Source organism: Varanus komodoensis, unplaced genomic scaffold, assembly GCF_004798865.1.
Source record: "Varanus komodoensis strain SLA01 unplaced genomic scaffold, ASM479886v1 scaffold53, whole genome shotgun sequence".
Classification (NCBI taxonomy): domain Eukaryota; kingdom Metazoa; phylum Chordata; class Lepidosauria; order Squamata; family Varanidae; genus Varanus; species Varanus komodoensis.
The window spans coordinates 56,885-80,405 of NW_025336126.1; the positions used below are offsets into that span (position 1 = coordinate 56,885).

Sequence of the window (23,521 nt, forward strand, 5' to 3'; positions counted from 1 at the left end):
TGCCAGCTACATAAACAGTGGCTATTCTGATGGTGTAAAGAACATGGGGTGGGGAAGAGGCTGAGGCTGAGGAGATCTATAGGGCACTTGGTAATAATTCCAACTACTATCAAAATAATCATTTTCTTGTTGTTTCTTACAGAGAGAAGTGATGTACTCCAGGATATTCTTTCCAAATTGAAGTTACTAAATCATGAACATAAGGTGCTTTCCTTGCAAAAAATTTTGGAAATCAGCTCAGGAAGTCTAAAGCAATGCACCCCTCGAGAAATGGAAGACTTGCCCTGCCATTTTCTGAGAAAGCTCTTGGCTTCAAATGTGACAGCCAGGGACACAAGCCTTAAGCAGGGGTCTTCTGTAGATGAAATTCAGAGAGGAATGGATAAGGAAGAAAGCATTGATGATAGCATTTTCTTTGTTACTGAAATGGATATGACAGTATCTGTGAACCCCCTTGATGTTCTTTGTGCTGTTCTGCTTTGCTCAGACAGTTTCCTCCAACAGGAGATCCTCTCCAAAATGTCCCTGTGCCAGTTTGCCCTGCCGTTGCTGCTGCCTCCCTTGGAGACGCACACCTGCACCCTGATGCTCTGGGCCATGAGGGACATTGTGAAGAAATGGAGACCCCTTTCCATGGCTGAAAGTAGGGGCTTTAAGGAAGAGAGCTTGGTTCTGACATCCATGCCAACCCTCTCCTTTGTGCGAATAGGAAACTTGACCTTCTCCAAGTCCAAACTCCTCAATTTGTTTCTCAGCCCCTCCCAGCAAAATCATAATTTCTTCATACACCAAGACATGGAGTGTGGAAGCATCCCTCGAAAAATTGCTGATGGGCTTGTAGAGGTGTCCTGTTACTTTCCAGGAGGAGAGAAGGACTCAGATCTTTTCCCAGAACCAGTGGCAGTTGCAAATCTCCGTGGAGATGCTGAATCACACCAGGTACAATTTAACTTTTTAACACAGGTTTCCTCAGCTGTGTTTATATTTGCTGAGTTCATCAGTGAGAGAGAATATGCCTTTTTGTCTTTACTGAAGGGTTCATCAACACAGTACTACTTCATTTTAGGAAAGCAAAGTACAAAATCAAAAGAAACCTTGGATCTTTTAAATAAATTGGCTCCAGTGCTTGAACTCAATAAGTCACATATACTAGTGAAGTCTGATACAATAAATAATGTAGAGTTTGTGGGAAAGCTACAGCCCATTGCTAGAAGAATAATAAACTCTGCCCCCAAAATAATGAGTATACAAAAGATGGCTGCTATAGCCCGTAAATGTACCATCCAGGTGGATGAGGACAGTCAGGAATGTCAGAATGCTTTCCAATGTGCTAAAAACATCACACAAGAGGTAAAAGATGTAGCTGTTTACAAGAACAATATGTTGAAACTCCAAGGGAGCATCTGGAAAGATCTGGCAAAGCTAGAGAAAGAACTTTGCAGAATGGAGAGTCAAGGGAATATGCCTTTGGAAAAGTATAGGTCAGAGCTGAAAACCAAGCTGTTAGAACTACGTAAACAACAAAACAGATGTGAGCTCACCACTGGTTTGATTAATTTCATCAAAGGCATCAAAAACTTGAACTCTGTAGAGAAGCACTACTTCTTAAAATGGTTGAAGTTCAACTTGGATTGCATTGCTAGGGAAAATCTTTCTAATTTATGGGCTGCTTACAAAGAAAAATACAAGACATTAGGAAACGATGACCAGAAAATTGTAGAGATAGACCAACTAATATCTTCCTCTTCACTGGGAGTTGAACACTTCTTACGTGAATTGGGACAATTTTATGAGGCAGAATATGCAATGGTTAAAGAAGGCAATATATCGGAAAAGAAAAGACAGTTTGGCTATTTTCCCAGCATTGTGGCTGACCTACTGCTGGAAGGCTTTCCTCTAGAGCTGATTGATGGAGATGCATCCAACATCCCCTTGCAATGGATAACTGATGTTCTGACTGAACTCAATAATAAAGTAAAAGGTCAATCCAAACTGATGGTGATAACTGTGCTGGGGGTGCAGAGCACTGGGAAATCCACCCTCCTCAACACCATGTTTGGCCTGCAGTTTGCAGTCAGCAGTGGTCGATGTACACAAGGTGCATTCATGACACTACTCAAACTCACAGAAAACCTGACTCAGGAGCTGGGCTGTGACTTCATCCTGGTGATAGATACGGAAGGCTTGAAAGCGCCAGAACTGTCCAAATTGGAAGACAGCTATCAACATGACAATGAGTTGGCTACTTTGGTCATTGGGCTGAGTGACATTACAATAGTGAACATGGCCATGGAGAATGCCACTGAAATGAAAGACATCCTCCAAATTGTGACCCATGCCTTCCTCAGGATGGAGAAGATTGGTCAAAAACCCAACTGCCAGTTTGTTCACCAAAATGTGAATGATGTGGCAGCCCCTCGCAAAACCATGAGGGACAGGAAACATCTTTTGGAGCAGCTGAATGAAATGACCCAGGCTGCAGCAATAATGGAAAAGCTTGACAGAAATATCAAGTTTTCAGATATCATGGATTACGATCCAGAATTGCACAATTGGTACATCCCAAGTTTGTGGCATGGAGTCCCACCCACGGCGCCAGTCAATTTAGGATACACTGAAAAGGTCTTTGAGTTAAAGAAGTACCTATTTGAAGTGATAAGGGACCGTGCACTTGAAAAATCTCCCCAGAACATTACAGAATTCATTGAGTGGGTGAAAAGTCTGTGGAATGCTGTAAAACATGAGAACTTCATCTTCAGCTTCCGAAACAGCCTCATAGCAGAAGCCTATACAAACTTGTCTGTCAAATTTTCTGAATGGGAATGGAGTTTCCGCAGAGAGATGCACCTCTGGGTATCTGAGCAGTCAACTATAATACAGAATGTTTCCCCTGATGAACATGATCATAGCAGCTGGCAAAGTTGTCTTCAAGATAAACTATCAGCTGGAGAAAAACAAGTTTTGGAAAGTTTGAAGCAATTCTTTGAAAGGAAGGCAGTAAATGTGCATTTGGTAGAACGGTACAAAGAAGATTTTGTCAGGAGTGCTAATAGCCTCAAGGTTGAACTGAAGACTTACTGTTATAACAAATGTAAGGAAGCTCTTCACATTGCAAAGTGTCAGCACAAGATTGATAGTCTCCAAGCTGAATACCTGAATGCAATTAAACAGAAGGTTGACAGGCTTCTTGGAAAATGTAGGGAGAAAAATAAGAAATTAGAAGATGAAGAGTTGAAAGGTGAATTTGAAAGAATGTGGAAAGAGACATTGTTGGAAATATCACCCAAACACTTAGAGAGGCGCGAAATATATTCAGATGTTGAATTATATTTGAAAAGGGATTTTTCCTACCGAGGAGGCGCAGTCAACATGAAACTACAGGAAGCAAAAAGTTTGTTCAATTACAGAATAAACTCCTTCCAAATGAAAACTGAGTATATAAACTCATCATACTCTGATCGTTTCAAGCGCTATTTTTTAAAAAAGGAAGAATTGTGTAAAAAAATAGAAGAATTTGCTCATTCCATGATGGGCAAATGTATTTCATACATTTATGAAAAAATCAATAAAAAGAAAGATTACGATGAAACCTACTGTGGTGAACTTTTGCGTATGATCAATGACATGCTTCAACAGCCTGATGTTCTAAAACTTCATACAACATCTTCCTTTGAAGTAGACCTAAAACTTCACATTTTGGGGGAAGCAGCTCATGTATTTCAGAAGATCCATGAAAATTTTCTTAAAGAAAACGATCCTCAGGAACGTTTAGAGAAACTGAAATCTCAGTATTTCTCCACTTTCAGAGATCTTTATCTGGAAAAAGATGCCCAACTGGTTATAGCTAAGGATTTCTGCAACCAGTGTCTCCAATCTGCCCTATTGGATTATGTAGACAAGAGACTTGGGATAGTGATCATGGATGACATTCTTAGCAGCACACAGTCTATTGGCTATGCAAGTCGAAGCTTCTTCCAGTTTACTGTTCTGAAGGAGCTCTTGGAAGAGAGGAATTTTACCCAATATATGAAATACATTACAGCCTATGAAGAGTATGTCAAGAGCTGGGTCTTGAAACAAATATTGGATCATTATAGAAAAAGTCAGAATCTGAAGAACTTGGAGAAAGAGATTCTCTCTGCAATATTAAAAAAAATTAAGGAAACACTGGAAAACTTGAGGCAGAAAGATGGTGAGACAGTCTTGGATTTTTTAGAAAATTTTTGCCAAGAAATGCAGAGGGACTTGGTAATTTCTAACTATAATCTCATAGGGATGCAGTTTACATCCAGCTCTCCCCAGTTTGCTTCCTGTGTTAAAAAATTCCTTCCTGATTTGCAAAAAACACTCTTATCTGACTTGGACATTTTGGATATTGAATCTAAACTCTCCAGTCTATCTGTAAAGCCTCAGGATGAGATATTCAAGAAAGTTTTTGGTTGTGGGAAGCAGTGTCCCTTCTGCAAGGTCCCCTGTGAAGCTGGGGGGAGCAATCATAAGGAACATTTTGCGGCAGTCCATCAACCTCAAGGCCTAGGTATATATAAAGATATAGATTCGGAAAAGCTGGTTTATAATCTTTGTTCCACACTGGTAGCTTCTGAATCTGAGTTTCAATGTGAGGACACCGATTGGGAATGGCATCAATTTAAGGATTACCGTGTATATTATCCAGACTGGTGCATCCAACCAGATCCCAGTATCAATGCTTCTGATTACTGGAAGTTCTTTCTCAAAGAGTTCAATCATGATTTAGCCCAACACTATGGTTGTAAACCAGCAGATCTGCCAGAAGACTGGAAAAATCTAACCAAGGAACATGCACTGCAAGCTTTAAAAGAAACCTACAATATGAAGTTAGTATGAATAACCTGGCCACTAAATATTTGCCATTTCAAGCAGAGGTTGGCATTTGCAACATATGGCTTGTTTTATTATATTTACATAAACTCTCTGGGAAAAGTCCAGGAGCTATTAGGAGTGGACAGACTTCAGGCTTAATGGGGCAAATTTGTATTCTTACCAGGACCTCTGTGTTTAGAATTAAATGTAGATCAGGGTGCTTCTGATCACCTGTTCAGTCCAAGCATTTGTTTTCAATACCAGAACTGAGTTCATAGCCCTTTCACATACCACAGTCCCTCCTAATTTAAGAGGGAGCCATATCACCTGTTCTAATGATCCACATCTCCCCATCTGACTGACATAATGTTGTGTTCTCTTTTCTGTCTCTGTTGCTGTCCCAACTCCAGAGAGTTCCCCTCTTGCTCGACATAATAGAAGAATATAATTTAAACTAACAAATTAACTGTTTTTAAAGCTGGAGTTTCAAACACAAGTTACAATGGTTCTACTTGGTGCTACTTTTAATAGGATTCTCTGAAGTGTAGCTTCACTATCCTGTTCTCCTCTTTGGCAGTAATGAATTGTGTAGCTTTCTGTCTACTGATGAGTTTTCAGGGGAATAAAATGAAAATGTGGCCCCTTCAGCACGTTTATACTGATGTGATTTTGATGTGAGCTTTTATCTTGTTCTTTTTCATATGTCATTGCAATTTTTCTGTACCATTTCTAGCAAAGATAATAAAAGAAGTGTCAGAAGACATATCGGATAACATTTTATTTTTTTACCATGAAAGTTTTATGGAGGATAAGGCTGTCTGATGGAAGATAAAGGAAATGAAGTCCCATGCATCAGCCACCAAAATTCAAACCAGCTATGGTGTTTGAAGTTTTGTAAGGCTTAGATTGGAAAACACATGTAGCATCATTATAGCCTAAAGGAGATGAAGCTGAGGTGCTGTCAGGATACTTTGTATGCTGATAGTACCCGTCTCCCCTCTTCTCACCTGTTCCCTAGCCCTGAAAGCCAATCTCCAAGGATGTGTTTGCAGCCTTCAGGTTGCAACTGGTCCAATTCTTTCCTTACTGACTGTGAGGGCACTCCACATTCTATTGCTACACTCTCAGTGTAGTATGTGTTCCAATGAAGTAAGAAAAATAACATATCCAGCTCTTTTGGACTTCAGCTTCTGGGAACCAAAGCCCCAAACATCTACAAATTTGATTTCTGTTTAGCCTTGCTTGCCAAAAAAACACAGTCCCTCTCCACTGCTGCTTGGTTTTGGTATTGTGGGGACATAGTAGCAGGGTAATATTGACCTTCCTTTTCCAAAAAAGGATGAAGCATTCTACAAATCCTGTAACTCTCAGATAACACAGAGAGGGGCACTTATAATAAGAATATGTTAAGAGCCCTAACAGTTCATACCAAAACCCTGTAGCCCAGTAACCTGTTTCATACAGTGGCCAATCCACATGTCAATGGGAAACCCATGTGATCTTGGAGGTAGAATACTGGCTAGCAGCCATTAACAGTCTTCTCTGTGAGTTTGTCTTACCTCTTCTAAAGCCATCTACACTGGTTCTTACACATGCAAGGGGAAAAACAGAAGGAAGACCAGTGAATAACAGGAGCTCTGCAAGGCATTAGAAATACCAGAGTGCTCCAGTGTAAGGATGGAATTACCCAATTAGGAATATATTTGCCTGTCTATCTTCATTAAAAACATATTTTCACTGCCTTTCAGTTTAATGAATCTAACTGCAGTTAAAACAATATCAACTACAAGAAATAAACATCATACGAAACAGCAGAACAGTGAAACCTAAGTATAAAGGATGATGTTTATAGCTTTCTATTTAATCTTTCCTCCAGTCATGTATTTATTATATTTATATAAGGCCTCTTTACTTCCAAGGAACTCAAGGAGGATTACATATTTCTCTTCCTCTCAATCTTATCCTAACAACTCTGTGAGGTAGGTTGGGCCGACAATGTGTAGTTTCATGGTTGAGTGGGGACTAGAACCCAGATCACCTGAATCCCAGACCTGCAGTCTTACCCACTATACCACACTGGTTCCATACACGTCAGTGAGACAGAATGACAAGAACTGTATTTGTAAGCTTAAGCCTTTTGCCGAATTACACTCTCCTTGCATTTACCATGTAAGGTGCTTTCACTGCCAAATAATTAATGTACAGAATTAATGGCTTTGAAATATTTCTATTTCCTTGCTCCTATTACTTATCATAGTTCCCATGATATTAAAACAGCAGTAACTATACCTAATACAAGTTATGGGGTTGCAGAATAACATCCAGTATGTTGCAGCAGTAGCAGTAAACAAATAACCACATACTCTGGATCTCAGTACTCAAATGTTCCTTAGTCGTCCTGGCTTCCAATAATGCATCAACAAAAAGAAATGCGTATTCGATGAAGTTGATATGCAGGAGCCTTGAAGGTATATAGGTGATATACTATGGAAACCTTTAAAGCTTATGATAGCATTGTGAATTGGCAGTGAGCTTAATTAACTATACAGTGTTGGCAGTCTGAGAAGTTACAAAACAAGGGTCACAAATTCCCACTCTAGGCAGAGTCACAACCTATGTAATAAATGCACTGGAGAGAATAACTTCTGTTTGATTAGCTGCCTTGTGTTTGAAACTAGTTGGTTCTCAACATGTTAAACTGATTTTTCTCTGTTTACACAGACTGTTCCCATGGGAGGCACTAATACACTTTGATATGTCTTGACGAGATTAAGTTATTTAGAGGAGCAGGCTACTGCAAAAAGGAAGAATTGCATATGAAATATTATAGAACAGAATAGGAGTGCGTGGATTTCCAGTATTAAAAAATGCAGTAGTACCTTGACTCATCAACTTAATCCATTCCATGACTCTGGTTGCGACCCATATTGGTTGTGAGCCAAGTCAAATTTCCCTATAAGGTTCAATGTAAATAAGGTTAATCCGTTCTGTAACTATTTTTTTTTTAATCACAAAAATTTGAAGCAAAGTGACGACAACAATGATCGTGGCCATCTCTCTTCCCCCCACTCCCCCATTCACCCAATGTGGAGTTTGTGACCTGAGGCAATTTTTTTCTGGAATTTCTGTTTACAATCCGATTTGGTCTGAACTGAGGCGTGCATGAGCCGAGGTAACATTGTAAATAGAACAGATGGTAGGTCTCTTACCATGGTTCTTGACTTCCTCTTAAGACCTGTTCTTTGAGCAAATCAAGGCTGCATCTTTCTGTCTCCAGGTACAGGCCAAGTCAACCTGATAATAGTTTCCATACTAGGGAGGGGTTTGTTTCCTTGGGGTGGAAATGGGAAAGGCTCCAAGGGTGCAGATTCCCAAGTCCCATTTCAGGGATCCTCAGCTCAAATGCCAGGGATCCAGTGGGCTTGGGCTGCTGATCAGTAGTGATGATGGGGGCTCCTGAGTTGGCTTCTAGTTCTTCTGCCTCCAGTGCTACTGGTTGGATGGATTCAGCTGGACCCTCCTTGTCCAAGCTAAGGCTGCATTACTCCTGGTGGACATTACAATATAGATGCTAAATATGTTCAGTCTAATTGTATAGTTTACTATGCGATTTCTTCAATTAAAAGGTTGTTAAATAACAGGTTAATTTCAGTCATAAAAACTATGCTTCCTAAAGTGCTAAATGGAGGCACAGATGGTTCTCAGAGAAGGTACAATGCTTTTTCATATGTTTTTTCCTTGTGTGGAGAATCCAAGACAGTGATTTAGCAGGGGCAAAACTGTTGAGGCCCAGCACCAGATTCTTCCAGTTCTCTTAGGTATGGGCTATTCTCTTCTTTTCCTACAGAAAGGTAAAATAGGCATGGTTGTAACACAGTAAAGAGACTAAACCTGCCAAGCTTGAGCTGTTCCTTGCGGATCAAAATAAGTATGCCAAAGAAACTTTGTCTGTGCAAACCATTTCAGAGGAATTGTGCTGATCTTGTTTTGTTATCATATCACTAACCAAACTGTTAAAACAAATGGACTTTGGATTCAAAAATAATCTCATAGAGGGAGTTACTGAAAATGGTGATTAGACTGGGGTACAGTCAATCAAACTACTTACACCAGGGTGTTTGGATGTAAAAGGGCAGATCAGTTGTTGAGGTGATACCAGGCTAGAGTGCTGTTTCCAGTGATCCCAGATTTGGTTATTGGAGAAGTCCATGTAAGTAGCTATATCTAAGCCTTGGGCTGTAAAGGCTTCTTCACCCTCTGACTCCTTGGTATTCTGTTTGTCTGTTGATTTTCTGTCGTAATGCTAGATACTAACAATGGTGCTTGTATACTGAACTAAATAACCTCCAAGTAAGCAAGCAAGCTGAGTTTTATAGAAGTTTGTGAACATTTTCTGTGCTGAATCCTGGGAAATGACAAAGTGTATGGGAAATTGGCTGGGAACTACATATTACCAGCAGTGAGGAGACCAAAGAAAACAGTGGGTGGGGACACCCCTTTTCTTACTTTCTCTTTTTTTACCCTTCATCCTCACTGCCCCCTCCACACACACACATTCACATCTCTGGGGGGCATTAACCTCCCCACAAGTGATACAGTCAAAATGGCTCTATCTATGCCAGATAGCAGTGCAAGGACCATGGTCCTGGCTGCATCAGGGTTGCTGTGGGGGGATGGTTAAAGCCTCCCTTTCTCCATGAACCCCATCAGCTACAGAGTGGGAAAAACAGTCTTTTGCCTATTATCCCAGTAATGCTGATATTTTGAACACTATTAAGGCTAGCAGATTGGGAGACAAACAAATCTGACTGACAGGCCATAAACCACTGTGAAATGTCCTGGACAAGTGTCAACTGAATGAAAAGATATGCAAGACACAGCATGATAGTATTATTGTGCAGGATTGTGCCTCATGTTACTTAGGAGTTTAACCTTTACAGCTTTAAACGTTACTTAAAGGAGCACCTTCATCTATATCAGCCTGCTCACTTTTTAAGGTTTGTAAGAGAGGCTCTTCTCATTTGCCCTCCTTTAAGCACAGTTAGGTAGGTAACTACACAAGGGAGGGCCTTCTGAAATAAGTTGCCAGCAGGGTTTCCCAGGCTTTATCATGCCAGGCTTTTAAGAAGGCCCTGAAAACATATTTTATTTTGAACTTTTCCTGATAGTGTTTTATCAGACTGGGGTGTAGCACCAGTTGTCTCTTTTGAGTTTTATAGTATGCTGGCATTTGCTGTTTTTAGATGTTTGCCACAGTAGCTGTTCTGTTGTGTTTTTACTACTGTAAACTGTACCTGTTTTATTATATATTTTATTGTTGTATGCCACCTTAGGACAGCTTCTGTCCTGAAAGGCAATCAAGAAATATTTGATATCAGTAAATATTAGATGTGTTTAGGCTCCAAACTAGGTGGGGCTGGCCTTGAAACCATTTCAGCCTTCATTGTACAGTCATCCTGCATAATTTTACAGGATAGGTGTGCAGACTTGCTCATCTTTCATTCATAATGCTCCTTGCCTTCCCTACTGCTTTTAATGTAAGAGAGGCGGGGTGGGGAGAGATGGAGAGCTCCTAGCAGGAACACTCAAAAAGAAGTTATTTCCATCTGGAAGCACCCAGAGAACAACCTCTGCTGCCTTCATACCTGACTTGATGAGATTTAAGCAGACCCAAGTTTCATCACATATTCTAAGTGGGACTATATAGAGGAGAGGAATTTAATTTTGGGGAAGGCAGCTAACTTGCAGAAGTGAAAGCTCCCTCACTAACCATTTATTTCCATACAGACTCACCCAATGAAATGCTCTTCTCACAGCAAAACTCAGTTGTGGTATTGAAACTCTGCTAAGAATGGTCCCAAGGCAACAGAGGTGTGTCTATGCTGGTGGTAGTTGTGTGTTTAGTAATCCTTCTTTTGGGCTCTAAAAACTGATTTCTCCACAACCCAGTAGACACATGATAATTAACAAGTCTGCCTTGGTTCTGCCCACTGTAGCTTTCATTATATCATTTCCTTACTATGAGATATATTCTTTCCAGCATTACCACCTCCTGTGAGGAAACTGTTCCTTCACTGGGCAGTCCTAGCTCTGGAGTTTCTTATGCTTAACAAACATTTATTTCAAGACCTAAGGAACTCTCTGCTAATATGACCCAGAGTTTCACACTTTTTCCTTTTTCTGAAAATACTTTAAACTCTCCTAGTAGCTGGTTTAAGAAATATGGGGAACAATGCCAGAGACAAGATAAACTATTAAACAAGTAATTTTATTAAGGCCAAAATCATATGCCTATTTAGTCAGAATGAAGTCCTAGTTGTAGGACTTTGTCCTGCCTGAACGGGCCTAAAATTGTGCCTTAAAAGAATATTTTGTATATATGGGAATACTAATTTTTGTGTTTTTTCTAAAGGCTGCTTATTGCAACCAGGACTCAAGAGACACAGTTGCTAATATAAGCCTCTTAGGACACAATTTTACTGCTGTTTGGAAAGGAGGAAGCCCTACAACACCCAGCATGCCCCAGTCAGCCATGTTAGCTGAGGTATGGTGGGATTCATAGGGCATTTTTCCTGAGGAAATTTGAGTAGGACTGCTTCCTTAATTATTCCACGCCAAATTCCCTACACTTACACTTCCATCCCAACCAAACCCACTCACAACCAGGCCTACCTTGTGCAGATGCCCAAACTTCTTCCTGTTGTATGTCTGACTGCTTGGACTGTTTATTACGGTTTTTACAGCCTGCTTGTGTAACCCTATACTAACAAGACTTAATGGCAGCCTCTTCACATAACATGAGCACCTGCTCCCTACTCTTCATCTTCACCTGGCATCTACTATTATCCCACAGAGGAAGAATAGCTGTTAACCTTCTCCTCAGCTTTCTCCAATCCCTTTTTCACACCAGACACCAACAGTGGATCTCCTCTTTCTCCAGAGCCTCCTTCAGACTAGACTCCTAATTGCCAACTGTCATCCCCTAACTGTCATTTCCCAACAGTTCTTTCCCCCTTCAGTCAATCAGATTTGAAGTAACCTGATCAGGGTTGCTATGGTTACCACCTCCCCCACCCCCCTCTTCAGAGCATGTTAACAAAGTAAGGCCTCGGGTCACCTCAGAGACACCAGCCTTTCAGAGGCCTCACAAAGTAAACTTTGCAGAACAATGAAGTTACACACACAGCAGTTCTTGGCACACACCCTAAAGAAGATTTTTGAAATGTTCAGGCTTTAGAGTTCTGCTGTGCATTGTTGGCCTTTTTTGTCCTTTCTGCTTCTAAGCAAGGCAAACTGGGCTCCGGATTGCTAAGGTCTCTGTGATGCCATCATGGGTTAATAGTGGTTGTGTCCTGTTTCTTCTTTTTCCCTTCATTTTTTTTCTTTTTCTTGTATTTTTTTCCTTTCTCTTTCCAAAGGTGTTTTGAGAAACACCTTTTATGTTGCCTGTTCTGCCCCAATTGAGCATGATGTTATGTGGTTCTCAGGCTGTGCATTTGTAATGTTTCTAGTTTATTCTCTGTGCATCTTTAGTAAAGATGCTATGCTTTGGTTAGTTGTCCCTGGGAAGATTTCTAATCCACTTTGTACAAGCTTTTCCTCAACTGGGAAGAGACCTTCCTTGGATTTCTTTCCTGGCTGCAGCTCCATGGTTGCAACCTGATGCCTTGCATTGTTTTTTCACCTCACCAATCCATGCCATTTCACCTCATCTTTCCAGCTCATCTGCTCTCCAGACTTAGTTATTAAGCATGAATCCTGCATTCAGTAGTTGTCTGTTATTTAGTTGTTCTTATTCACATAACCCGGTTGAGCCACAGGAGGTCAAAGAAGCCACAGTGGTGTTACCGAACTCAGCCAGTCAACAGCTAGGGCAAACCCAGGTGGACCCCAGACCTGAGCCAAACAGAGCCTGAGACGAGACTTAGAGCCAAAACCAGCTTTATTCTAGTGCACTATAGAATAAAGGGAGACCAAAGGGGGCATTTAGCCCAAAGCAGTCTCTCGAAAGTTGCACCCCGGTTCATGCATTTTATACCCTAGGTAACCAATTAGGTCACCTAGTACACTTCTAATGCATCAATACATCAATTTATGCACCCCCTCCCGTGCTGGAGAAAGAGTCCTTTCTTCTGTCAAGGACCAGACATTTCCCATGTCTATTTCTTATCTGCTCGAGATTCACACAGCCTTGCCATGTTCTTACTCCCTGCACATTTGCAACTTTCATGGTGGCTAGAACCAGTTTCCACTGTCCCTTTGATTACTGTATTTGAGGTCAGGCTAGCATGTTAGCTGTGGGTTACACAAAGTTCATTTTATTCTTATCCACTCACCCTTCTGGGACAGTCTAGCTGGTGTTTTTACTATGTGGTCTTCCTCTGGCCAACTACTTTTGGGGCCTTCCTCTAGCCAATTACTTTTGGGATGCTGCAATAGGCAACAGTGGCTTCTGGCTTGTGCCAGGTGCCTCTGAGTGCCTATTACAGAACCCAACCCCACCTTGTAGCTAGTTCTGTCATCTGAACCCAGTGACTTGTCAGGGGGGTTAACAAATCACCTGAAAATCATGGATTTGCTTTATTATTATTACCGTTACATTTCTTTGCCACCCATCTGTTCACATTTTAAGTTACCCATCCAGATTTCAACCAGGCCTGATCCTGCTTAGCTTCCAAGATTAGGCAGGGTCGGGCAATTCAGGCTATATGCAAGCTTTAGGTACAAATGTAGACCAAAGCAGGAATACAGCAGAACCCTGAAGAGCCCCAGTATCCTGTGCTTTGTCCTCATCAGACTCCTCTGCTACACACTGGAAGACCTGGGGCTTGGAGATATGGCAGCCATTCTGTATAAACGGTACAGAGCAAGGTGGGGCAAATGGGCTTACTATATGGCAGCTTCCTATATGAACAGTGACTTTCCCCTTCCTTTGTTCCATTCTGTCATCTCTTAGGCCACATTTCTGTCGTATGTGCAGCTCTTGAACCTCACTCACCAAGGTTCAATTTAAGGGACTTCCAACAGAAGGGTCCCTGGAGCAACCACTCAGCCCAGGGCAGCTATTCCATCATTTCTTCTGCAGGATGCAATCCCATGCAAATTTAGGCAGCAAAGAGGCCTGCAACTCCCAGCTTGCCACAGGCAGCTCTTTGCATAGGAGTTTTTTGCTTGTTGCTGTCTAAATTAGCATAGGACTGTGATTTTAGGGGATTTCCAGCAGTAAGGGAGAAAAAAAAGGAAGAGGCAATGGGATAACATGGGAGGGTTGTGGGTGGAAGATGTCATCTGGGTCCTCTGTAAAATTGCATAAATGAGAGAAGGCAACGATGCCATAAAAGTCATTCTATTTGCTGTGCTCTGCAGAATTCATGCTCTGTGAGTCTTCATAATTCCAGGAATGCCAGTTAATGTTCCTTTTCTTAAGTGACCAGTCACACAAATCTTTAAACAACATATCTGGTTGATAAGTACAATCAGCTTCATCACAAGGTTGCCCGTTACAACTGGCTGCATTTTTTAAAAAACAAAACAAAATCACAGTTCCCAATAGTCCAACTGGCTTTTACGCAGCAGAGTTTTGCACACAGAAACCTTTGAGCTACCTCCCCTGGGAGGGACCTTCCAACTTATAATCCAGTCCTACATACATTCTTCTTACATTCAGCTGCACTCCTTGTAGGAGTTACCAGGAAGACTCTGCAATTCAACTCACCAAGGAGAAAAGGTAGAAAAATATACTCAAGATTTCTATGCAACCAAGGATTCCTGAGGCAGCTTACACAGAACTGTTATTCTGAATGAACACAATGGCAAGATAAGCAAGGAATCCCAGGGTGGTGCAAACCCACTCCTTTGTTTACCTTCATGGGGCATTTTCAGGGCACTCTCCCACACAGTGTGCAAAGATAAACTAAACCAGGAGTGAGTCCCAGCTAATGCTGCCTTCTGAATTAGTGTGTGAGAGAGGAGGTAAATAGATTTTTGCAATCAATTTTGCCCCTATTACTCAGAATTTACATTTTCAAGCATGTACCCCAGATATCTTGGAGCCAAAATACACCTTATATTAGTCACACTTCTCCAAAGGCACTCTTTACTTAGGGCACAATCCTGTGGTTGGTAGGCACTGCGTGGTGCAGTCCCTGTTATGATGGTGGAAGATTGCTCCAAGCACAGCAGGGGAGCTGTCCCCAGATGGCCCTTCCAGTCAGTGCAAATGGAAGAGCATCTTCAGGGCAAGTTGGAGCATCCTGCGGAGGCAGAGTTAGGAAGAGCAATCTCTTTTGCAGGCTGAGAAGCATAGAGGCAATACTTGTCTCCTGGATTCAGTGGGATGCCCTACAACCTTCCCAGTTCGGGGGATTACAGGCAGCCTCATAGGATGCCCCCAGCCCCAAGTACTGTTATAGCAGAGGAAAAAACATCTGTTGACTCCAATCGAGACTATGCTCTCAATCTGGGATTTAGTCCCCTGTGCCAGCTTCCTCCTGAAAATCCGTGCACACACATGCTGCTGCTATTTGCCGCAAAGTTACTATTTGCAATAAATAGAACTTTCCTAGCTGCTGGTGAAGATGTCTGGCAAGATTACTTTCCCACTCATCTTTTTGCCTTCCCTTCTTCTTCATCTAGCAGGCCACAAGCAATGTCCAGAGAAGAAGGAAAAGAACTCAAGCCAGAGAAACACCCTGAGCTAGGCAAAGTGGATGGGATCCCCCTGCCGAAAACCACCTGTAATGAATGGAGCCAAATACAGGGCTTTCAAGCAAGGCCAGATGACCTGCTTATTTGCACCTATCCCAAAGCAGGTGAGAATCTCCTAGGGACAATGCTGCACTGAGGGCTTACAGAGGAAAATGACTCCAGAGAGCTTCAGCTTTCTGCTGGCTTCAGGTGAAAGGTTTTGCTAGATAGCTAATTGAGACTTTGGGGTGGTAAGATAGTTCTTTCCTTCTCAGAATGTACATGTAGGGAAGAGATTCTCCACATCATTTTATAAGTTTCTAGCCCTGATGAATTTCAAATGTGAAAATGTTTGCAGTGTTTCATGAAACCTCAAGCAGCAGAGGGAGACCAATTACAACTAAAGTTGGGAATTCACTTCAGTGGTCTGCAGAGTTCATTTTCCCTTCTCATGGCCACCACAAACAGCAAGAGCCATGAAAAATTGTGTGAAATTAGCACACTTTGATAAAATGCACATACTTTTTCAGGTTGCAGAGTTTAGCTTGTCTTGGGATGTTCCCAAAAGACTTCCCCTGCCTCAGTCATGGAATTTTACAGGGTACAGATGACATTGTCATCTTCAATTTGTAACCCTCCCATATTTTCCGGATGCATCTTCCATCTTCTAACCAAAAAAATCCATTAAGAAGTAACAGATGGAATAGCTACATGGTGCCTCTTGATGGATGATGCTATGAGCCATTCATCTGAAGTACCCTAGTATAGCACTTAGATCACTTAAGCAAGCATAACAGTGAACACATGCATCCTGATTTCTTTTACTTCTCTCTTTTCCTGCCATGGCAGGCACGACATGGATACAAGAAATAGTGGATATGGTCCAACAAGATGGTGACCTGGAAAAATGTCAGCGGGCTCCTGTCCATCATCGACACCCATTCATAGAGTGGGCCCGTCCACCCCAACCTTCAGGTGATACACACATCATTGTCCATGCTATAAACCTTAGCTGACCCTGCAAATACTTGCACCTAGAACGTCTATCATCCCTAGCCAGTATGGACAATGATGAAGAATGATGGGGCTTGTGGGCCCAGCCTTCAGGATGGTCACAGATTGCCTCATCCCTGTTGTAACCACTGAACTGGCTATTTTTCCCTGGGAATGGTGGTTTTATGAGGGGAAAAGGATTTTGGATAGAATTACAAAAATACAGTTCCCAGGTTCTGTGACAGAGATGTCATGTTACTAATTCTGATTAAAATTAATTTCAGTTTACCCTCAGAAAAGGGAGAGAATATTTTTTCCAACCAGTTTAGCTGACACAAGTGCCTCATGTCTTTGAACAGGGGTGGACCAGGCAGAAGCAATGCCTTCTCCAAGGATTCTGAAAACCCATCTCCCAGTGCAGTTACTGCCTCAGTCCTTTTGGGAGCAAAACTGCAAGGTAAGGCAATCCAGACTGAGTTCTCTTTAAAAACAGACCCTCTGTTTTGCTTATCCTCAAATATTCTGGAGTAGATCAGATGGCCAAGCTAGATGTGGCATTAAGAGCAGCTGTGGGCCCCCCAAGCAATGTCAGGACCGTAAGAGATGTGGAAGGTCAGCTTAACCTCCCACCCAGCCATGTTCCCATGGATGCTTTCCCCACCCCAAGACAAATCGCTGCCTCACTGGGACTGGTCCATGGCCAGGGAAAAGGATTAAACTCTCCTTTTCCACTCCCTGTAGTTCTGATACTGCCCATCCCTCTTCCTTTGCTGCTGCTGTTTATATGCTTTGAAAATGTGTATGTACATTGCATGCACACAACTAATGTTATTCCTAGTTTGGCTGATAGGCTGCTCTTTACCACATGACTTGTAAACTAAACTCTGCCCACAAGGTGCCACAACTACTTCCCATTTCCAGTAGTTTCTCTGGATATGATTGAACCCTCATGTGTCAACAGCACAAAGTTACATCCATGGTGCATCTCTCAGTCACTGCCATGTGATCAGCAGTTGCCCCGGTTGCAGAGTTGCCTCTCAGCCTCTTGCAACCTTTCACAGAGAATGCTGCGAGGACAGAGGGCACCATTATATTTTGCCACTGCTAACCACGTCTCCTTATCTTCTGAGCTTCCTGAAGGTAGAGTTGCCTATCCATCAAACAAATTAATACACAAATGTTTCTTCTGTTTGTCTTCCCCACTGCCAGTTTCTTTATGTGGCTAGGAATGCCAAGGACTGTCTGGTGTCTTACTTCCACTTCCAGCGGATGAGCAAGGTGAACCCTCACCCAGGAACATGGGAAGAATACATTGAAACTTTCATGGCAGGCAAAGGTAAGTGAAACAACATGTCTGTAAGTTATCTCAGAGTGAGCAAGTGAGCTTACATTGGGAGTGAGCTTACAAGAATGTCAAAGTGATAACAAGCTTTATAAATCACATTTGGCTGTTGTTGTTATTAGTTGCAAAGTCGTGTCTGATCCATTGTGATCCCATGGACGACATTCCTCCAGGCCTTCCTGTCCTCCACCATCCCCCGGAGTCCACTTAAGCTCACGCCGACTGCTTCAGTGACTCCATCTATTGCATTTGGCAGTAATAATAATAATAATAATGATAGTAAAGGTTCTCCTGCTGCTGGTCATATCCAACTCTGGGGCCAGTGCTCACCACTGTTTGTAAGCTGAAGAGCCAGCATTGTCCAAAGACACCTTCATGGTCATGTGGCTGGCATGACTAAACTCCGAGGCACATGGAACACTGTTACCTTCCCAAAAAAGTGGTACCTATTTATCTACTTGTATTTGTGTGCTTTCGAATTGCTAGGTTGGCAAGAGCTAGAATGAGCAGCAGGTACTCATCCTGCTGCATGGATATGAACTGCTGACCTTCTGATCAACAGCCCAGTGGCTCAATGGTTTAACCAGGTTTTTAAAAGTTTTCAAAACCAGATTGGTTTTAAGGACTTCTCGGCACAAGGCATTTATTGTGCACTCATAATCCCTCACTTGTAGAAACTGGAGGGGTCTTTGAGATGTTGTCATCCTTGCAGGGCCTCCGCTGTGTTTTCCAGCCATTTTTGCAGAGTGGGAAAAGTCTAGTCTTTTCCTAAATGGCTCTGTTAGTGGCTACAGAAGCGGAATGGATTTTTGCAATTCCACTTTGTGCCACAGCACCACCTTGTGTCATGTAAGGAGCTCATAGGAACACACAGAAAGGCAGAGAGGAAAAACCCTGGAAAAAGCAGGCTCATGGGAAGGGCACTGGAATTTGCCTGCAAAGAAAACTGAAGAAGCACTTACATACTAAGTGCCCAGCTATATGCCTCAGGTAGATAAGCCCTTCGAAGAATAAAAAATACAGCAAATATTCTTTTCAATTGATAGGCATTCCAGACACCGAAACAGACAATGCAAGAGAGCTCCCCAAAGCTCACTTGACACATGTGAGATGGGGGAACATATGCACCCGAGTTAGAGCAGGCGCATGTGTTAATGGAGGAGTGAGAACGGGAAAGCTTCAGCAGAAAGCCCTGCATTGGTGGAGATTTGTACCCGGATCTCTGCTGTGCAAGTCTGAGACTTTAAATGTTACACTACAGCCCACTAGTTCTATTTTACACTATGTATTCTTATTACCGTATTTTTCGCTCTATAAGACGCACCTGACCATAAGACGCACCTAGTTTTTAGAGGAGGGATCCATGGAAAGCTTCCTGATAATCACAGGCACATTCCCCATCACTTCCCCATGGGCTTCATTAAAAGACGGGTTGCCATTTGAAAACACACACCGACCTGTGATTAACAGCTCTCACCTGCACCGGAGGACGGGGGCGGAGCAGGGCACGCCAAGCGCGTGCCGGCCAGGTGTGGTGCAGCTGGGCTGGCAGCATGCCAGCGGTGGTCTTCCAGGCGGCGTGGTGGCAGGTCTTTCTGGGCGGTGGGGGTGAGCAGTCCATCTCTCTGTGCGGCCGGAGGGTTAAAGGCTGCAGCTCCTCCTCCTCTGCACCGCTCCCCCCAAGCAGCACAGCTCTCACCTGCGCCGGGGGGGCGGGGCGGAGCAGCGCGCGCCGAGCATGGGCCGGCCAGGTGGTGTCATGTGGTGCAGGCGGGCCAGCAGCGTCCCGGGCGTCGGGCACACACACATTCGCTCTATAAGACGCACAGACATTTCCCCTTACTTTTGAGGGGGAAAAAGTGCGTCTTATACAGCGAAAAATACGGTATTTTTTTACCGTATTCATGACAAGCCCGTGTCAGAACCTGCAGAGCAACACAGTTCCCGTTGGTGGCTTGGTAGAATTGGCAGCCTGGTTCTCCTTCCAAGTAGTTGCAGGATCAGATCAGAAGGTGCTTGCAAGGATTAGAACCAGTGCAATCATGCAGACCCCCTGGAAGCCACAGAAGGAGCTATAAAAGGCTGCTTAGTTCTGTTGAACTTTGCCGCAACAACTTGAGTCTTCATGCTTCTGATCTGGCAGTCTTCAGTCCAGCAATTTCATCTGTGCCTGGATCCCTGCCTGTTCTTGACTCTGCCTTTGCCTCTGGTTATGCTACACCTTGTCAGTATCTGGTCCTTGCCTGTTCTTGATGCTACCGTTGCCTTACTGCATCTTGTCAAGACCTCCATCACCCGCTGGTGTTCTAGCTGCAGATGTTTGCTGCTCATGTCCTGGTGCTGACAGTCCCATTGAAAGCAACTCTTTGAACTAAAGTAGAGGTGAGCAATTCTGGGGGCTCCAGGAGCTGTTTCTGCCCCAGTGACATCCCATACAGGCTACCTTCTGTGCTGTTGTGACAAATGTGAGCTGGATTCGGGGCTTTATGCAGTTTCCAGCATGCATGCAGAACAGGCAGGGCAGAGATGATTCGCGACTGTACCTGATGTATTTGTTACTTGTGTCTCCAGCCATGTGACTTGTCACCGTGCAAATTCCTGCACCCTGCTTTGTTCTGTATCCTCCAGTTGGCTGGGGCCCATGGTATGATCATGTCAAAGGGTGGTGGAAGGCAAAAGAAACCCATTGCGTGCTCTATCTCTTCTACGAGGACATCAAGAAGGTAAGCACAGCAGCAAGCAGGGTTGCAGGAAGTTTGGAAAACATTTAGAGGGAGTTGGGGTTGCGATTGGTAGATTCTCCTTAAATTATAGCAAGAGATAAAGACCAATGGATTGATGCTGGTCTTGAAGAAAAAAAAATCTCAGAATTCCCTTTTCTTCCCATCAGCCTTCTTTTCTGCTGTAGGGCAGGCTGTGAAAAGATTTGGCTGTTCCTGAGGTGCTGCTGAAATGAAAACTGACCAGGCAGCTCGTTGGGTTTGGATCTCTCAGACTTTTTTCTTTCAAAAGGAACTTTAAGCTGTGACCTCTTAGCTTGAGTATTTCTATGGTGTCCCCAAAAATAGAAAGCAAAAATGGGTTCCTCAAATGGGGCTTGCCCTGCATAAGAGTGTCTGGAAGGGGTCCCTCAAGAATGCACAGGGCTCTGCTATGCGCCAAGTTTGTGCACAGTGCACATGTGACACGATGATCAAGAAGTGAGCCAGCACACAGGGGAAAAGGAGAACTAGGCATTATTCACTGTTGGCCCCAGAACAAATTGCTACTGAGGATCAGCTGGTCACCACCAGCCCCTGCTCCCCCCCCCCCCCCCCCCCCATTTCAGTTGTTGCTATCTCTGGTCAGATGCAAGAAGTTATTGAAAGGCAGTTGACCCTCCAGAGGAAAGACTGACTATAGCAATACATTCAGTGGAAACTGGGATAGCAAAACAAAAGGGATTCGCCTGGCTTATATTGCTCCAGATGTTACTACTAAGCAGCTCTGTGTTGTGGACAGACTGTGGGATCCCTTTATGAAAGCTGTCTTCAGGGGCTTTTTCGGAACCATGAAACAGCTATGCCAAGATACAGTGCATCACGGGGTGCTGAGCCACTTTTCTGCGGCGTCCTTCTAGGAGGCCACAAAGGTTGTTCTCAGTGCTCCCTTGCTTGTCCTATTTCTCTTGCCAATCCTAGCTAGCAATCTACACCACCCGGCAGCCAAATCTCTCTGGGTGGTTAACAAAAATAAACTTACGACCATGGAAAAAGGACTTTAGCTAAGTTTACATCCTTGATCACAGATGGATAAATATGATCCAGGGAGGAAAATGTACTGGGAGATTTGATTCCTCCATGGCTGCCAACAAATGAAGCCATGTTGTTGTTTGTTGGAACTGTATCTGTGATCATATTAGATTGCATAGAGCTTCTCTTTAACATAATCAAGGGACAATTTCCTTTTAAATGGATAAAAGTAAATGTTTTAAATCTTCTCAGTTTAAGTTTTTACATTCTATATTTGCTCTTTTTAACGTTTATTCAAATAAAAAAGCTAGAACCATATAATGTAAGAACATAGTGAAACATACTGTAAACACTTAGAGCTAAAACAGAGGGTACTGCAGCTGCTGTTTGCTTTGTTTTCTATCTCCCTAGGATCCAAAGTCTGAAATTCGGAAGGTGATGCAATTTATAGGAAAGCAGCTTGATGAAGTGACTCTAGACAAAATTGTCCACCATACTTCATTTGACATAATGAAGAACAATCCCTTGGTCAACCGGGCCAATGTGCCCATGTCGATCATGGATCAGTCAATTTCCCCATTTATGCGGAAAGGTATGCCTACATTCTCCCCTTCTTTATTTGGGTCAATGCATAGCATGCTCAAGTAGACAGCTGGTGGATCATTTAAATCTCACAAGTCATAAACCTTGTGTGAGATTCATTCAAAGAAACCTCCTGATGCTATTCCCAGGGCGGCCATTTCTAGGGCTCAGTGGCAGAAAGTCACATTCTAAATTCTTCCCCACATTTCTGACTGGAGGATGTGTGTGTGCTGTGGGGGGGTTATCTTACAGGGACAGTTGGTGACTGGAAGAACCACTTCACAGTGGCCCAGAACGAACGATTTAATGAAGACTATCAAAGGAAAATGGCAGATACCACCCTGGCTTTCTCCATGGAGATGTGAGGTCTAAGACTCCAGTGTTGAAAATTCTGGATTCCATGTAGAGGGAGGATTCATGTTAGGAAATGTCATCTGGGGCTTTTTTCCAGATGCACCATGGGCGTAAAGATTCCTACTATGCCAAATAAAAGAGCTTTCTATAATCATGTCAGTCCTGAGTTTGTGTGCGTGTTTCCATGTGGGTGGGGACACCTCAGCTCTCTGCCTGCTTTTGCTCCTGCAAAACATACCAATAGAGTTCCAGCACAGATGCCAGTGGCTCAGCTATGAGGCTTCTGCAAATCTAAGCTTTGAATAGAGGGGAGAAGGAAGAGGTCTACACAAGATCTTGAAAATGTGACCATAGCTTTTCTGATTCTGACACTATATGGGCATGCTTTCAATTGACCAAGTTGAGGGACTGTTTCCATAGGTCCTGGCTCCATCCTCTTACCTATTTCCCTGCTCCTTTTCATGCTTGCCAACACCTCCTGAGTTCATATTTGCTACAATTCTTTGTTTATACAAGGGGAAGAGACAAGAGCTATGCAGAATCCTAAGCATCTTCTCCTGCTTAGCCGCAATCCAGTTTTTGAAAGATCTCTGATCTTTTTTTCAAGCTTACTATTGCCACATAAAAGCTAGGAATATGGTTTGAACAAAGAATGGACAATGAACATGAGATTCTCTAGCGTGCTGTTTTAAAAGAACCCATTCTTTAACACACCTGTAGAGGGCAGAATATCCTCAGTCCAGGGCACAACTTTCAGATAGAACCGCATGCTGGGAGACTGAAATGAGCCAATGCAGCAATCTGTACTATGTTCTCACCACACTGGGCAATGTAATTCCATGCTTGTTTATTATCTATGTCTCTGTGCTACAACAGCATTTCTGTGGCATCCCAAGAGTCTCAGTCTCTGGCTCACCATGCTCACAGGCAGGTCCCTCTGGGGCTGGCTCAGGCATCTCGCTACCACTGGTGGCCGCATCTTGTCTGATGG

At 43.1% G+C, this 23,521-nt stretch overlaps 1 protein-coding gene across 1 annotated transcript; it reads left to right on the top strand.

Moving 5' to 3' along the window:
* Window positions 1-840: 840 nt before the first annotated feature.
* LOC123032112 (sulfotransferase 1C2-like) lies at window positions 841-22,624 on the top strand. Its single transcript, XM_044447765.1, has 8 exons — window positions 841-939; window positions 15,478-15,653; window positions 16,378-16,503; window positions 16,881-16,978; window positions 17,731-17,857; window positions 20,492-20,586; window positions 22,006-22,186; window positions 22,429-22,624. The coding sequence occupies exons 1-8, from the start codon at window positions 923-925 to the stop codon at window positions 22,539-22,541; spliced, it is 933 nt and encodes a 310-aa protein (XP_044303700.1). The 5' UTR covers window positions 841-922; the 3' UTR covers window positions 22,542-22,624.
* The last annotated feature ends 897 nt before the right edge of the window (window positions 22,625-23,521 follow it).